The sequence below is a fragment of the Coturnix japonica genome, chromosome 1 (assembly GCF_054131305.1).
Source record: "Coturnix japonica strain WE chromosome 1, WE-NBRP24, whole genome shotgun sequence".
Taxonomy (NCBI): Eukaryota; Metazoa; Chordata; class Aves; order Galliformes; family Phasianidae; genus Coturnix; species Coturnix japonica.
In genome coordinates, this window is record NC_140663.1 from 11,671,344 (window position 1) to 11,689,717 (window position 18,374).

The 18,374-nt window shown below is 41.4% G+C and overlaps 1 protein-coding gene across 2 annotated transcripts in view; it reads right to left on the reverse strand.

The window, feature by feature from the left end:
- Positions 1-8,295: 8,295 nt before the first annotated feature.
- The window catches only part of ORC5 (origin recognition complex subunit 5), a 58,645-nt gene continuing 48,566 nt past the window's right edge, over positions 8,296-18,374 (reverse strand). For both annotated transcript variants that reach the window (XM_015885609.3, XM_015885530.3), the window contains exons 14-15: positions 12,467-12,579; positions 8,296-9,980 (exon numbers count right to left, since the gene is read on the reverse strand). In XM_015885609.3, the coding sequence (XP_015741095.2) occupies positions 9,935-9,980; positions 12,467-12,579 (159 nt within the window). In that variant the 3' untranslated portion in view covers positions 8,296-9,934. The remainder of the gene's footprint in view (positions 9,981-12,466; positions 12,580-18,374) is intronic.

An 18,374-nucleotide genomic window follows, 5' to 3' on the forward strand; every position in this document is an offset into this window, starting at 1 on the left:
GAAAATTTCTTCTCAGAAGGAGAGGTGGTGCATTGGGACAGGCTGCCCAGGGAGGTGCTGGAGTCACTGTCCCTGGAGGTGTTCAAGAAAAGGGTAGCTATCACTCTTAGGAACATGGGTTAGAGGGCACGGTGAGTGATGGTTGGACAAGACGACCTTAGCTGTCTTTTCCAGTCTCAACTTGTACGAGGTTGTGACCCTCTGTGTGTGAGAGGGTGCCTCCCTGAGGCCTTCAGGCCTGGGATATGTCCCCCTCACTGCCCAGCTCCACTTACAGCCTCAGTCACTGTCTCTGATGCCTTAGTGCCAACGGCATGGCAAGCAGTGAGACGGGTGTCATGAGAGATATCTTATGGGTGATGGTTTTGTACATATCATAGGTAGAGAGGTGTGAAAAAGCTCTGCTGAAGTGTAACTCTGCGACTGGCACCAACATAGTGCTTCTGCACACACATCTGAAATAGCAGCGACAGTCAAGATGCTGAGAGAAGGGGAACATGGTGCATATGCTGCACAGGAGCTGTGGGCAGCACAGCCACTGCTTCTGGCCACCTGCAGGACCATGCCGCACCTGCAGCCACGCTGCTGTCACGTTATAGAAGCCAAAAGCTCTCTAAGATGGCTGGACTTCATCACCCAGACTGGGTACCTGCAGGAAGAGCAAAGGCTGAGCCACGCTCAGGAAGCAGCAACACATCTTTTTGCTTTCAAGTACATATGCACGTGGGTTGCTCCAAAAGTAACGCCTCCTATTTATTTCCATGGAAACTACAACAAAGAGCACAGTAATTCTATTTGATAGAGCAAATTCTCAGGTGCAAAACACCATTTGCCAACACAGTCACCACCATTAGCTATGCATTTTCAACAGTGATGAACAAGAGCGTGCATGTTGCTGTCACTGCTGCTGAAGTGCACCACCCACCATCTCACTATGCTGACATCCACTGATTGATTTCCACAAAAGATCAGCAAGAACCGCTGACTGTCAGTGAGGCATTCAATGGCACACCTTTGCTCCATCTGCACTTCCATGTCAGACGCCATCCTGTCAGACTGCCCCTCTGCTGCCATCTGTCACACAGCAACAACACGTAATGGGATGCTTGGTGGGAAGGTTCAGCCTCTATTGCCATACCACCAACATCTGCCTCTGACATCACGGGCCAGTATAACAAAGTAGAAGGCATTACTTTCAGAGCAGCCCCTATGCATACAAGTAAATACGTATGTAATTTTATAGGATACTTGGATCTCAGGCAGCTGTGAATAAATGAACCTTGTGAAGAGTCACGAAGTCCATCACTATAAGAACCACAGCCCCAAAATGTGGGAGAAAATGAAAAAGACTCACGTTTCTCTAACACTGTGGCTCTCCCTGTGGTGCTGGCAAGCAGGGGGCTGCAATTACACTACCAGCATTTTATTGCAGGAAAAGCATCAACATGTGTGCTGTATTTTCTGGCTCCTAAACAGCAAAGTAAACGTACATAAAATCGCGAGGTGATGCATAACATGCAAAATGAAGACATTTTGAGTCACGCAGCCAAATGGAACACATGCAAATTACTGGTAGTTTATGCAGAATGAAGTTTCATTCCACGTAACTTTATGTGCCTGCACAGAGAACCTGTAATCCCACAAAGGAGCACCCCGTCACCTGTAATGAATGAGGGGTTGTAAAATGAGAAGCCTTTTAAGGTTTGAGGCAATACTTATCTAATACATCTGAAATATGGAGACTAAAAATAACACTGGAATACACGCGGTATCCAAATGAAACCATCCAATTTGTGCTTAAGAAATTAAGCATCCAGCAAACACTTCATTTCCCCAGAAATTGCCTTTAAATTCCATATTTTCTGCTGCCACGTTTTTCACTCAAAAGCCTGTGTGAGCTTTTGTACTGTTGCCAGGTTTATTCTGTGTGTACGTACAGGTTCTTGCCATGGAGATGTGTCCCTGACATGGAGGCATCCAGTATAGGAAATGACACGCAATGCCTTATTCTTCTGGTTTAATTAATGCTCTGACAACTTGGCAATGAGGCTGCAGCAAAGAAAAGGTCTCTGCAGGAAACCGCAGGTTTTGAGCAATAAGAGAACTGTCAGAATTTTACTATATATCTATAGTAACATATCAAACATCCAAAGATTTCTGGAAGGCATCTGTAGAAAAGAATTCAAAAGAGAAAAGGTTAGCAGAAAAATGATGCTCCTTAACCTACTAAAAATAAAAGAATGACTTTCCCAGCAGCTGAAGTTGGAACCCTTAAAGCAGCCTACATGGTCTTACTGATTCCATGCAGATATGCCCATTTTTAATGAGTGAGGACTGCTACGTACAACCTGCAAAGGGTTATCCTGGTCCACATTGAGGCAGATTTTCTCCTGCCATTTAAACAAGCTGAATGAAGAACGGGTCAATCCCACACAGTGATCTGGATCCCCACGACAAAGTTCTGCATGAATGTGCGGAGAACTTCTTTACAGTGAGGGTGACGGAGCACTGGAACAGGCTGCCCAGGGAGGTGGTGGAGTCTCCTTCTCTGGAGATATTTAAGACCCGCCTGGACGCCTACCTGTGTGACCTGGTGTAGGGAGCCTGCTTTGGCAGGGGGGTTGGACTCGATCTTTAGAGGTCCTTTCCAACCCCTACAATTCTGTGATTCTGTGACCTGCTGGATTCACTATTTTGGGCAGCAACAAAGACAGCAGCCTGAAGGAGGCTGCACCAGCTCCAACAGCAGCCACAACTCTGGATCATCAAAGCTCCATCCTTTACCGAGAACGTCATTCAAAATTGATGATCTTACTGCACTCTACCAGCACCCCCTCTTTCCCAGGATAGGACACTGCAAAGGAAGTAGCCCACCAAGCACAGCACCATCCGACCTCCTCCAGTATCCCCGCATCTCTTTGGCTGTGCAAGCAGAGACAGGGCTCTGTTCTGATGGATGTGCTGTTCTCAGTTGCTGATGGACAACAGCTGTCTACGCTCATGCACTTAATTGCCTTCAGCACCAAAGATTCATGGGGTTGTGCCGCACGCTTAAGCAGCTCTCTGTAATTGGGACTTAAGGGACTTTTATTTTAGTGAACAGATTAATTTATTTCTGCAAATGCTTCCCAAGCGAACCAGGAAGGCTCGTCTCCTCATAGGTTTGATTTTTGAAGAAGGTGCATAGGAGAATGTAAAAGGCTGCCACCAAAAGTGTTCATTCTATATGAAAAATAACCACAGGAGAGGACGTGGGTGCTATTCAGTGTTACAGCTGCCACGAGCAGCAGTGGCTATAATGAAAACTATCCGATTTTGCAACAAAGGTGATCAAGGGGCTGGAGCACCTCCCCTACAAAGATAGGCTGAAGGAGCTGAGCTTGTCCAGCCTGGAGAAAAGAAGGCTGCACAGTGACCTCATTGCAGCCTTTCAGTACCTAAAGGGAGCCTATAAACAGGAGGGGAGCCAACTCTTTGAAAGGGTGGTTAACAGCAGGACAAGGGGAAATGGTTTTAAGTTGACAGAAGGAAGATTTAGGTTGGATGTCAGGGGGAAGTTCTTTACTACAGGAGTGGTGAGGTGCTGGAACAGGCTGCTCTGAGAGGCTGTGGATGCCCCATCCCTGGAGGTTGGATGGAGACCTGGGCAGCCTGGTCTAGTATTGAATGTGAAGGTTGGTCTCCCTGCCTGTGGTGGATGGGGGTTGGGGATTCATAGTCCTTGAGTCCCTTCCAACCTGGGCCATTCTGTGATTCTGTGATGCAATTCACAGAATTTTGCAAAAAATAAACAATTTATCCTATAATGGCTGCGTCAGCCTTAGCACAATTTCTATCTTGAGGGTAAAGAAACTTTAGCAAGACTTGGCTAATTGTATGATGGAAAACTAAAGCTGCTGTCTTCTTTTTTTTTGATATTGATACAAAAAATGTTGCGATCATTCCATTGAAAAGCTCTGTTACTCCCGTGCTTTGGAGAAGGTATTGGAGATGAGAACAAAAGAATTGAGTGCACAGCCGGGTTAGACCATCTAGACTGAATCACAGACGAGTCTGTTCTCATTTTAAATGTGGGTGGTGAGTGGTGGAGGGGTCACTGAGGAAAAAACTTAGCAGAAAACTGGCCATTCACGCAAACATCCTATTTACTTCTATCACCATCAACCAAAAACCCCTATTCTTGAGATTGGGTAAACCTGGGTAAGAACATGCTGAGGGAACACACAAAGATCCCCGGTGATAGCACCACATGCATTCTAGCATGCCTGAAGTAACGGTGATGCAGGGGAAGCTATTTCAGGTTACGGCACACACCCGCAGCCCAGGCCAAGTGAAGTGGAAGCGCTTGTGTCACTGCAGGAGGAAGCTCTGGCGGTACTTACACTTATCTCTCTGAAGCTCCCGAATTGTAGCTGGATTCACAGCTATTTGCCCTTTTTTAGGTTGTTTTTGTTTTTGTTTTGTTTTGTTTTTGAACTGCAACCTTAGGGAACGATAAAAAGAGCACGGGAAACATTACTGGGAGATAATGGGACAGGTGTTCTTCCAGGTGTCTGCAATTCAGAACCGCTGGAGCTGCAGGGCAGTATCAGCACAGGTCCCCTTTGAAGATCACGAATCACGGAATCAGTTGAGTTGGAAGAGACCTTTAAAGGTCATCTAGACCAACTCCCTGGAGATGAACAGGGACCCCTACAGATAGAGCAGATGCTCAGGGCCCCACCCAGCCAGACCATGAATGTCTCCATGGATGGGGCATCCACCACTTTTCTCTGGGCAACCTGTTCCAGTGCCTCACTACTGATGAATGCAAGGTTACTCTTCCCAGCCAGGATTTGGAAGTATCTGTATGAAAGCTCACACTGCCTGCATGAAAGCAGAGGAAGTGCACAGCTGTTGCACCCCCCAGTGCATGAACATCAGAAAAGCCAGCTAGCAAAGCTCTGTTTTCCAGCCCTACTGGTCCTATCTTATTCCCAATACCTTCATCTGAACTCAAATTTAACTAAACATCTTATGAATTAATTTATATACTTACATACTTCCCCAAACAGGAATCAAATGCCAAGAAGAAAATATCTGCACACTAAAAATCCTGTTCTGCTGAAAATCCATGTGTGCCAGGAAAGCAGACCATATGTACTGAATGCGCTTCTGAATGCATTTACAGAGAACTGCACCTTTGCTTTGCTGCTCATGAAAAATTGCATCCTACTAAGCTGGGTCTCGTTGCCATTTGTTTTTCATTAACATTTCATCAAAATCCAACAGACCTGTAGAACAAACATCAACAAGACAACTACACTGTCATCATGGCACAATGTGCTTAATCAAACTTCGGAAAAAACAACATTGCTGAAGCTGATCACCTGCCCTTGAGTCTCCAGTCAACACTCATGAACAGACACACAAGTGCTGGCAGGACAAGGGACACGATGAGACAACAGGATGCTCCAACAATGTGCACCCACAGCACAGGCTGCCCACTGCAGGCTGCTCTCTTTGCCAGCTCAGTGAAGGCTTTGAACCAAGCAGAAGAAGAGTTAGGGACACTTTCTGGCGCTCTGGACTGCCCTTTTTCTATGCTGAATCCACCTATGCTACTTCGTGCACTACTGTTTCTCAAAGATGACTTGGACTGTGAATTACTCATTTAACCTAAATAGCATGGAAACATGAATGGGCACAGGCTGCTCAACAAATCACCTTTGTCTTACTTGTAAGCTTCTTAATACTAGAAATCCAAATATTCACAAATACATGTGTTTTCAAACATATGGCTGATGTATTGCCAATGTTGAACGACAAGCAGTATGATTTCCAACTGTTTGTTACAGCAGAAAAAGGCACTGATGTCGAGAAACCAGAAGTTATTGTCATGTCAGTAGCATCAAACCCTGGATGGAAGAAATCTTCTGTTTCCAAACTGGGCAGACTGAAGCACATAGCATGCCTAACTCCAGGCAATCCCTAAGAACCTGCTGTTCCTTGCTCTTTTGTGCTACCTCTGCCAACGGAGGAGCAGAGGGAATATCTAATCCTGGGATATTCAACCGTCTGTGTTTTGCTTACAGGTCACAGACATGTAATATCTCCTACGTTCCTGCTGGGAATCCCATCCTTCACACTATTTTCCTGGCATGGCTGTCTGTTCCAGTTAGAGGGAAGCAGGTAGCGCCTGAATGGGCTTGGCAAATCTACTTGGATACCGGAAAAATTTCACCGAGGGAAAAATGGATCTATGTTCACATATGTAAATCATGGTGTACAGCAGCAGCAGATGTCAGAAAACATTCAAATAACCAACTCACTTCTTTTAACTAACAAATAATAAGAGAAGAGCCACAGGGATTATTATGGATGGCACAGCGAGTTCTGGGAGAAGCAGAGTAAGGTAAATCGCTGTCAAAAAAGAATAAATTTCCTTCACACTACACGAGGATGCACTCGTTTACAAGACTCTTTTAAAAACCTCTAGGCTGTTGGTATGAAAATGCAGCTGTTGATGAAGCTCTCAAACTCACCTGTAGGATGGGTGCAATTCTAGCCGCGGGGAGGATGAAGCCCAAGACTTTGATCAAACAAATGGGGTCTTAACCTGAAATACTGCTAGGGTACCTAATAGGAAACTCAGCAGTAATTTATAAACTCACTGATATGAATATATAGAGGTATTTCTACTTTGTTAGAATAAATCCCACTATCCATCATCAGCATAGTTATAGCTTACATCCATCATCCACACCTCAGTCACTTCGCTCATTCTCATTCTGCTGATTCAGTTTTAACTTTTATATCACTTGATAGGAATCTTTCAAAAGGTCACAGAAGTGCATTCAGTGAAGGACAGCAGTTCTGGGTAAGGGATCCCCGGTAAATACTCCTTCTCCAGGTAACTTTGTTTCGGTCAAATTAACTACCTCCCACAACTACCCATAGACTCAGCCTCCAGATTTACACCGTCAATATTCATCAAGCTATCAGGGAAGAAACTGCACTATGAAACATATTTCCAGCATTACGTTTTCTCAGTGCTCATTTTCTAAGGCCAATACTTAGTGTCACACACTCATTATGCCCTAAAAAGGGAGTATGGTAGTTCTGACAGTCTGGTCTTCTATCTGGGATCAGTGGGTATACAGATAAGGCTGAACAACCAAATGAACACACTGGCTGCAGGATTAATGGAACACCTTTCCAGCAGCAACCTAAACCAGAACTTACTGTGACTAGTTTTGTCCCACATTCAAACAAATGAAACATAGCATGTTTAGTATTTTCCATGTGCACTGCCTGTGTATTGCCTAGCACCTATAAGAAATTAAGTCCTCAGCTGGTTCTGCTCTTGATCTCTATGGCAACAACAAAAAGGAAACATCATTCATCTAGGCTGATTTATAATATCCAACTGAATTTTAACTTTAAAACAAGTAATACTGTGCATATCATCATGTAGGATTTCAAGTGCCTATGTGTGTTTATGGATTCATACAGTTGAAAATACTAAGATTTTGGAATTGATTTATCTATACACCATTATGCTTGTTTTTAATTTTTCTGTTTGAAACCTTAGACTTTGTGTCTTCTATCAATGTACATCATCAACAGCATTAAAAACATTCCTGAAATGATCAGGTATTAGTCCAAATGGTAAAAATCCTATTCATTTCCTTCTGGTAGGATATTAGATATAAACACTGCCTTACTCCAAGATGACAAAGTTTTCTTACGCATCCTTATGCTCAAGTAGGATGCATTCCATGTTCTCTTGGTATTCTGTTTGCATGCATCCTCTGGAACTATTTGAGTATTTCTGATATTTTTATGCAGGGTAATTGGAAGTGTTATACTATTCAGACCGTGCTGTTGGTAGTAAAGCTTTCCGAAGGAGTGCTTAGAGTACTGACTTGGTAGGTGCTTCGATTTTCAGCCATCCTGGCAACCACTAAGCAGGACTTCCATAAGCTAGCACTATCCCTCTCCAGCAGTACAGCCCCATCTCCCTTTGTTGAAAGCTGTAAACAAGGTCAGCTGCAGAATTTTTGGGAGTTTTGTGACTCAAAGAGTCGTAGGACTTCATAAACTAGCATCAATCACATTATGTTTCATACACCCCAGTGTAATCCACATCAGAAGTCTGGAAAAGCTATGATGCATGGCTGTCTCTCTGCATGGGCTAGTTTACGTGTAACAGCTCAAACTTCCTTCACCAATTTTCAGACCTTGGCAGTCAGACCAAGCACAAGAGCTCAGCTCAGCCTATCACAAGCTCCAAAAAAAGAAGTAGCTGTAAAGTTTAGTTCCAAGAACAACTTGTATGCAGTTTTATTAGTAAAAACAAAAGTAGGCAATAAACATTTTGAAACAGGTCATGTATTTGCATCCATTCCCTTCAGCAAGCGTGACAAATGTTGCCACCTCATGGACAGGTGCAGGGTTTGATGTAGCTCAGCAGTCGGAAGGAAAACGGATCACAGAGATGACTCACTGCTGCCCTTTCACATTCTCCTGAGGAGGGAAATGACAGCTTGGCCAGAAGGATGCTTTTGTTGCTTAGATTCACCTGGAACTCCTTCATCTGAGTCCAAATCCAGAAGCAGAAGCCTGGCTACATGTTCACAATTGAAACAAACAATGAGTAAGAGCTACACATGTTCAGGGGATTTGACCATCTCCAGTATCAACACGAGGGTGTATTTTTCCTTTTAGTAATCCCTAACAGTCAACACATGGCAAGAATTCAGGAACAAAATACCCAAATAACAGGCTGTGGGGCCCTGAGTCTTCAAGATGGTGAAAGAAACTTTAGATTTATGAAGGCAATAATCCTTAAGTGGGCCAGTGGACTTCAATACTCTACAAAGATAACAGCAGCTAGGACTCCCCTGATTGTAAACTAGAGACAAATATAGTTACAGTGTATTCCACCATGTATTTCCAAAATCAAAGCTTTGTGCTGTTACAAAACAGCATTGAGTATTCACTATTACACCTTGTTTGGGCAACAGCTACAGTAATACTCTGTCAACTGTTGAACCTCTCCCTTTCTGATGGAAGGGCAGCTGGGCCACACTTCTCTACAGGACAGACATTGTTACAAAAACCACCACAGTGTGTATCTCAAATTACATTCTTTAAAACAGCATTATAATTAGCACTCCGCAGAAATGGATGAGCTTAAAGGGAATATAAAATGTTCAAGAAAAAAAAAACCAAAAACTTTCAAGTTCAACATCAGGTTAGAATTTCATGAATCAATGAGTTTTTAAAAGCAAGCATCACAAAAATAGATTTGCAGTAACATTTATGAATGGTCTGAAAAAAGGACAGTATAATGATTAACTGGGAGTTCCCAGTCATTGTGATCTCCATATAACAGTGTAACAGCTTGCCTACGAATGACTGAAGAGAAAGCATTTATACCAGCTTGATTTTAAATATTTTCTTACATTTATTGTATTTCTCTACCTCACTCCCCTAAAATGGTAGCCTGAGGAAAAGCTACTTTGGCAGGCAATTGGAAAGATTCCTGTGGAGAGGAAGTGAAAAGACTGGGCATACAAACAAGGGCTGCTGCCATGTTCAAAGCACTGGGGAGAGTTCATAGAGCAAAATGCAGTCCTAAGTAAATGGGTTTCAGGCAATTTCAGTGTTAAGATAACATCATTAAGAGTAGAACAGATTGTGCTCAAACCCTGCTGTTTATAATTAACACATTGCTTCCAAATACTCCAGGGTCCCCGGTAAATAGTCCTCTGCTCAGATCTACCCAGACCAATCAGAATATTTTCATCAGAATCCATGCTGGGCCAGCACCTGTTTGGACAAATCCAAAAGAGCCAAAATACTCTTCTTTCTGGCCAGCTAAGTAGAGAGATGAACACAGCTTGCCTTAGTCATTGTCACAGTGTCCATATGGCTGTGAAGCTTGTTTTCACAAGAAATCGTACAAGTACTTTATTATGTCGAAGTTCACAGTCCTAGAAACAAAAACACAGTATATTGGAGCAATCGTTGTAACAGTGGTAAGACTTCAACCTGTTTGGAGACACATACGTCAGACCCAGCACTATCAAAATCAAGGAATACCTCCAAATAAAAGCCATCAAGAATTAATTGTTAATGTAATTTTTAATTAAGTTCCTACCTTCTATTTATTCAAATTTTGTAAAGTTTGAAAAAAATAAAGCAGCTTTCTAGCAACAATGGAAAGATTCTTATTCCAGCCATTAAGCAGTAAAAATATCTAAGTAAATCCATTTTCACATGGTAAATATGATATTCCTGTTGGTGATGCAAAGTTGCAGTCTTCTATGCTATTGAATGTTTTGTTCATTTTCCAAACCACCTGTTTTACCATGTACTACATAACTCCTTCATCTCCACTCATTTGCAGTCTGTGTTCTTTCAGTCTTGACACTACTTGACCCACATTCATAGCTAAATTTGAAAAATCTGAGAACACTACTCAATAGGATAGAAGATTTTAATGTATACTTTTATACTTTAATAGCAGGCAGAACGAACAGCAGTAAAATAAAACATATAATTATTTTTTTTGTCTTCAAACTCATTCTGTCATGCAATCTAACACTCAGACTTTGAGATTTACTGCCTGAACAAATAACACAAATTACTGCATGTAACGACAAGTACTAAATTAAAAGGTTTTTTGGTTTTTGTGTTTTTAAGTATTCAACGATTCAAAAATAACTGTTCTCAATGCTAAGTGAGATTAACTGACTGAATGTCGTATTTTCTAGGCTGCAATCATTTAATATTCTCTACTCACGCACTATTCTGTAACCCACTTTTCAAGAAGTTTCTACAGAACACCACATTGAGCAGAGAAAAAGTTCAGAAACCCCCACAATAACTAACGAGATAAAATGTGTTGGAGTCTACCTAATAATCCAATGACAAAATTAAAGGAAATTAAATGCCACTCTTAGATTCGTATTACCTTACGTTGCTGAAGAAAAATGCTAGTTATAAGGCTTTCCACAGAAACCAATCACGTTCTAACAAACACCAACTGTATTAGCTAAATGGAACTCAACCACTGACCCAAGAACAAGATCGTTGGAGACTACATGAAAAGCATTACATTCATACATAGAAGCGTTACATTCTATGAACGTTAAGTGATTCTTACTTCAGCTGCAGAAAGATGAACTTGAGTTTGAGATCTGATTTCAGAAATGAACAATTTCTGAAAAAGAAATGCCTAAGCCAGCTTGAACTGAAAATGTAAATACTACATAGTAAAAAAGCGTGGCAATTTATCTGCAAAGGATGAACGTATGCAATAGAGACAGACGTGGAGTTCTATAGTATTAAACAGAAAGAGTGTACAGAGTTTGGAATCTGGTTTCTGTACTCATAGTAAGAGTCAGAGCAGAAGCAAGAGCATGGGGATGTCTGCACACAGTGATCCATGTTGCTAAACAGATGGTCTGCTGCACTTGGTACCAGTGGGAGCTTTTTCAGGGCATCATTCACACGTGACTTTATTGCTGGGAACAGCAAATTGATGTAGCAAAGCCCTGGAGATGGTAGCAGTTATGACCCAGCTAGGCCTGAACCAGACGAAGCTTAGCTCCATTGTGCCTGTGTGGTTTACTGACCAGACTATCAGTCATTTCATAGCTCAAGGAAGCAACTTGTGCACTGAGAATAGGGGATATCGTCTGAAACACAGACTCCTCTAAGTCCCGTATTAGAGAGGAGAGGTGGCCTTCATAAGCTTTCTCCTTTTTGCCACGTGTCATTCCTGGGCTCTGGTCTGGTTACATACTCCTTAACCAAGACCTTCTAACTGAGCTGGCTGCAGCAACATGTCTGAGGTAACGCTGTTTGAATTTCACATCAGTTGGATTGTTGCCTATATACTGCATGCAGTTCTACCTGTAATTTATAACCAACTCTCATGATGCAACTGGAACTGAAGGCTTTGAAAGAACAGGTAATTGCTACCTTTGGCATACTCACATTGATTTACTGAATTACTCTATATCAACCACAGAAGACAATTTGAAAGATTTCTTATAACCTTGGCAGCTTTTATATAAGTTGTAAATTAACACTTCTAAGAACCGAATATCGGTTTGAACTTAAACACTACAATGTGCCTTTGGTAATAAGATGGGCTGCTGTTTTAGATCAAGGTTTTCACAGGAAGTTCCTTACTTTCATTAAGCACAAAGACAGTATGTTACTATGACACACTGAAACAGTTCCTTGGCCTACTCCTGTCACTCTATGATAGTTGTTTTCCAAAACAGGATCGAAATTTATCTCAAGTACAACACCTCTCATAGATAAGACACATTCAGTCATTCTTCAAAAACATCCACAGATTTCCACTCTGATCTGCAAAGAGCTAACATAAAGACTAGGAAAAATACAGGTTTTAAGTCTCATTCAGATTAGCACATACAACACTAAGGGTTTCTAGTAAACTCACCGGGCAATAGCTCTGATGAAATCCAGAGATACAGTACATTTGTATCGGGGTCCATCAAGCTGGTCATTGTTGCCAACCACGGACAACAACTGGAGAGTCACAAGGGAGGTGATCTACGAACAAGAAACATCAGTAATATTAATCATTTTTGCTAACAACAATAGCAATTGGCCACCTTTTTTTCCTATCTGTCATCAGTGCATTCCCCAAGTTACAATATTCTCATGCTTCAGAAAGTTACTCTTGGTTTCTCACTGATTTTCACATAGTCCTGGAACTACAGAACTCAGGAATGTTTGTTCCTTTTCTCCATGACATTTTTCAGCACTGGTAGTGAGGCAGACAAGTCAAATCCTTCATATCAAAGTTATTCTGAAGTTGCGATCAGAGAGAGAAAGATCTTGGGGGAGAATAGCAGGCACGAACTGAACATCTTCCAAATCTCTGCCCAACAGCCAGAACAGACTTTGATTCTCTTTCCTTTATACCTGAAGACCTCCTCTTGAATTTTCACACTAAAGTTGAATTTTCTTGTGCCAGCTCATACTGCATTTTGAAGAGATGGATAGTAACATTGTATTCCAGCTCAAAGAAAGGAATTTTAAGCTTGGAAGGAAAAGGTCTGAAGACCCTGTGCATAAAACGAGTAGTGCCTGAAAGGACAGAAATTTGCCTATAAACACTCATGCAGTGTGCTGGCAGAGCTGCCGATTATTGTACCAGTACAGCAATGTACCAGCATATTTGTCACTGTCTTCTTCTTCCCAGGTATGACTGCAGCATCACCGAAGCGCAGTCAAGGGACGTCAGCAGTGAATGCAGTTAGGCTGTTCTGCCTCAGGAAAAAATCCTGCGGTGATTCTGCTGCTGCCCTACCACCACACATGCACATGCATAGGTAAAAGCAGAAAACAAGGAAATATTTCCCTAGCCTTTGCAAAAGATGCTGCTGACAACTCAGTGGAATAAGAACTGGTATCTCAGCACAGCCCTACTTTTCAGAAAACAAACCACCACCAACACAAAACAGAAGGCTACAACCTGCTTCTTTGTAAAGATAATAATATAGCAAGGAATATCTGAAGCATGAATGTATCGAGAAAGAACATCAATTCAAAACATCATGGAAGCACACTGCTATAAAAGACAACAAGTATCAGCATCAATTAAAAGAAACCAAACTCAGTAATAACCCCGCTCTTCCACTGGAAGTGAACTTTGTCTTCAAATGTGTGACATGGCTTGCAGGAGGTACAAATGATTTTCCCTAACGTGGACATGATATGAGAAAATGGCACCTGCTTGTAGAGAACAGGAAAAGAAATAAGCATCAAGAATGAGGCAATCTTCTATATGAGCTTTAACTTTCTTGTGTATGGCATTAGGCAACAGTAATTAGGATGTCATCTTTCTGCAAGGTATTTGGAGTCTGGTTAAGGAACACAGGCCTCCCTCTGCTCACCAAGGCGAAGACTTAATCCAGCTCTATCAACTACATTAAAGAGAAGCAGATGATTTACAAATTATTAGTGCTGAAAGCATTTAAGAAAACTGAACTTGCTATTGTGTACATAGCTCAAAACACAGATAATTAATCACCTTGAACTCGTCACTGAATTGCAATCAATCTCAAACTTGTTAGGTGTTTATTTTCTTAGAAAACCCGTGAGTTTGAGAGCATATTTTTCTACATTTTTCATCCAACAAAGTCTTTATTTAGCTAGTGAAGAAACATTATGTAGTAGTCTGCCGTCGCAATTGCTGTTTTACACCCCAGTGCCCCATTACTGCCTAATCACTTCTGCGATATGCACTTGCAGCTGGCCCCATGTTCAGAAATTACCAAGGAAGGAACTGCAGGAGGCTCCTAAAAAAGCTTCCAATGAGCCCAGCAAAAGCCCAGAGATAGCTTGGAGCTATCACAGTTTTGTGGGATGCAAGTGACTTTGTTGTTGCATTGCAAATGTTCCAGCCATGATTTAACAGCAAATCGTAATTGATTTTTTTCCAACTATCACCAAATGCCACATATGTAACATAAGGTCAGCAGTATAAAATTCCTCACTGAAGGCTGACACTATAAATCCAAAATAGTGTCAGACTACATGTGAAGTTTCATTAATGTTTCAGACCCAGTATCACCAGACAGAAGGTTTTTGATCATGTCAGAATTAGTTACTTAGCAAGCCACATTTTACTCATTTCTTTCAAAAGTCCTCCACTTATTCAGCTTAATAAAAATGTCATCGCACTGAAATGAATGTCTAAACACTGAGCTCCAAAATTGAGATTGCTTAAAAAGAAAGAGGTAGACAATTGCTGTTTTCAATTCAAGCATGTTTTTAATTAATTCAGATAGGAAACAGCTCTTTCTGAAGAGACTCAGTACTGACAAAACCAGGGCCTGTATCTCAGGGGAGCAGCCCTGGGATGGGTCCACCTAGAGACAGTCAAATGTTACATTCTACAATGCCTAACTTGCAAGTCTTCAGAGTAGAATTCAAGACCTACAGAATCTTAGCTACAGATGTCTCCTCCACGCACAGAGCCAGGCAAGGATCTCAGGAAGACACGTGCAAGAGCCTCCATGTTGTTCCATGGGCACCAGCCCAGAGCTCTGTTTGCACAGCTTCCTTAACAGGTTCAGGAAGAATCAAAACCAAGGGTTGTATAAGGGCCCTGTCATCCAAAAGCAATAACTTTTTGTTTATCTCTTTGTTTACCTGTTTTACACAAATGAAGTACAGCACTTCCACTGATAGGCCAGCAACAGAACTGGGTGACACGCACTTCTGGTTGTTTTGTCAGAAGATTCAGTTTCCATACAAGTAGATTTAAATCCCTGAAAGCAGTTTGTGCTCAACCTATAAATCCAGATCTGATTCACGGGAAAGATGATTTTCCTCATCAAATAGTTATTATATCATCTAGGTCACAGAAGGCCCGATTTTCCATGCCACAAGGGATTTGAGCTCCCCTTAGCTGAGCATCTGGCACTTCCCTGGGGCATGGTTAACTTTGGAGGTAACCTGTTCTTAAATAAAGATATGTCTGCATATTTGGAACACATAAGAAAAGCAGTATCAAATTAATTATACTTCTTAGCACAAAGAAGCGTTCAAAGCTTTTTTTTTTTTCTTCTTTTTCTTTCTTTTTTTTTAAACGCTGTGCATACAGTGGCTGCATTTCATTGTCACAAAAGCTGAGAAAAAAACATCTGGCAAGAAGAGCCTAGCAACTAGCCAGAAGAATTGTGTGGGTGACATAAAAGAAGAATATTTACTGAGAGTCTTCTGAACAAAGGAAATTACAGTTGGGAGAAATATTTTAAAGCTATTCATAAAATTAAAGTTATACGTGGCAATAATTTAATACCAGCAAAGACTAATAAGAAAAACAAGGAAATCTAAAGAAAAGTTTACTGAAAGAGAAGAAGGAATAGGTGCCATTTCTGTGTTCTAAAATAAAGCAGGATTGAGCTTTCTTTGGAATGTATTTTAGTGAGAAACCTGCTGCTGAAGGCTTGGCTGCAAGGTGGGGATACCCACACATACAAGGCCAATTGTTGCTGCAGCAACCCCTCAGAATGCTCCTGAAGATTGGCTGGTCGGAGATGGGACATGGTCAAGCCTCTGGAAAAAAAACACAGAGTAACCCACCAGCCATCCTTAAAGGCTGCCTTTTTCCTATCAGCCTGAGCTAACAGATGGCCTTGCATCATTCCCCCAAAGAAACAAAGGCAGGCTTTGTAAGCACGCTGCTGTGAGGGGGCAAGAAGAATTCCAGAAGTGAGAGCTGTCCATGGGGAAAGGCCAGGCTCTTCCTATTGACATGGCATGCCTGAAAGCACTGACAGAGGTGCAGAACACAACTGAATTCAGAACAGAGGTACAGGCACACACAGGTTTGGTTTGGTTCTGTCATTATAGACCATCTCAGGAAGAAGTCTGGATAAATCATGCAGCATATCTCAAAGTTAATGGATAAAACTAAATTGAGAAAATGATGTTGACTGTTATAAGAGATGCGACTGAAATATCACCACGTGGAACACTTTAAACTAGACTAGACAAAATCCTACTGAAAACAACTGCTTTAGGAACAACTCTCAAACTGGCAGAGGTGCACTTGATGGTCTACAAGGTATTTTTCATCTCCACAGCCTGCAATTTCTCATTACCTTGATGTACTATTATCCACAACTCTTAAGTCTGGGTTACTTTCAGAAACTGACAGCTTTAACCTATTTTATAATTCCGAACCTCAAACCAATCAAGGTATTAAGAACTTCCATAATTTAAGTTATAACGCTCAGACAACATTACTATATTATTTCATGATCATTAAAATCTATATGCACCTGAGTACTCTGCAGCACCACCACCACATGACTCTCCAAGTACAAATGTAGCTCATGCACTTGTTCAAACCCCACTGCTGCTTGTAGCTGCTGCTGCTCCGTAAGACAGCCTGAATCCCAGATGCTATATAGAAAGCACATTTCAGTCACCATGACTGCAGAACTGGTCTCCTGGAGCTGAATTCAATGACCCCAGTATGAGTTACGTGAGCAGGAAAAAAAACCTCTGCTCAAAATGATTTCAATCAAAATTATATCCAGAGTACGTTTGGTGTGCCAGCCCTGGTAGGAAAACCAACAAATGGGAAGTTAATGATAGAAATAGCAATCACATATATTTAGGCCAGCAACTGATCAGACCTGTTTTTATAAAAACTACTAAAAGTAAATCAATATTTTTTTCTGAATGCTTGCATTTTAACACACAGTTTAATACTTTATAAAGTATTTTGTCAGTAGCACTCCTATATCTAACTATACCATACCATTCTTGCCTTATTCTTTAAACTGTCGAACTGCTCACAGCCTTTAAGTGTACAGTTAAAGGTTCACTACTGTATGCTTCAGTCGTTATCTTTCCCTCAGCTTAAATTATTCCTTCTCTTTTTAAATCATCTTCTGAATGTAGCCCAGATGTTCCTGGCCAAAGCCAGAGAGATATCCCAGACACAGCTCCAGGGGAGGAACTCTGTTGGTAACACACACGAGTGTCTCAATAAGACACTGAAGTGCATGGCAGATATATCTGTCATTGCTGTGCAACTTAAAGGTATTCAGTGCCCTTTAGAAGCCCTTTTTTTCCCCCTATGAATATTTGTGCTGTTACCAGGCTGTACTTTTGACAGCATAGCAGGCAGGTAGATTTGCATCACACTTTACTTTAAAAATTACCTTGCAATATCCCTACAATTCTACTTTCAGCTTTCAGTCTTAAGAATTTCCTGGATCATGATCATTCTGTGTGACCAAAACCATTATGTCATAGCATTTTTTTCATGAGTGCACTACATTTTATCATAAAAGCAAGAAACATTTTCCCTCTAACGCAACAACTCCCATAGAAAACTTTCAGAATCCTAGGAAACTTGCTTCAGGTTCCTAAGTCATTTTATTCAAGACCAATTCACGTGAGTACACTGCTTTATTTTAGTCAAATCTTTTGCATTTGTTATTCTGCATCTCTGTATTATGTTCCTCTGACTTTGCTTCATTTACAGATTTAAACCAATTACACTTTTGGCTCTTTCAAGGCCTTGTCTTCATAGTAGGAAAGTTTCTTAAGCCCATGGCATAGAATCCTGAATGTTTACATTACAAAATTCCTTCATTTTCCATTATATGGGTCATAACCATCACTCCCATATGGTATTTTTCCCACTGTATAAACAATGTGTATCACTTGCCTTGTTGTACTCTGTGTGTCCCATTTACGCTAAGGATTTGACAAAACGTGCTGCTGATTTCATGGGCTGATTTAAGGCGTAAGTGTGAATCTTTCACTTTTTTTCCTTCTCCCCTCCTCCTGTCCTGTAAATCACTCACCTCCTT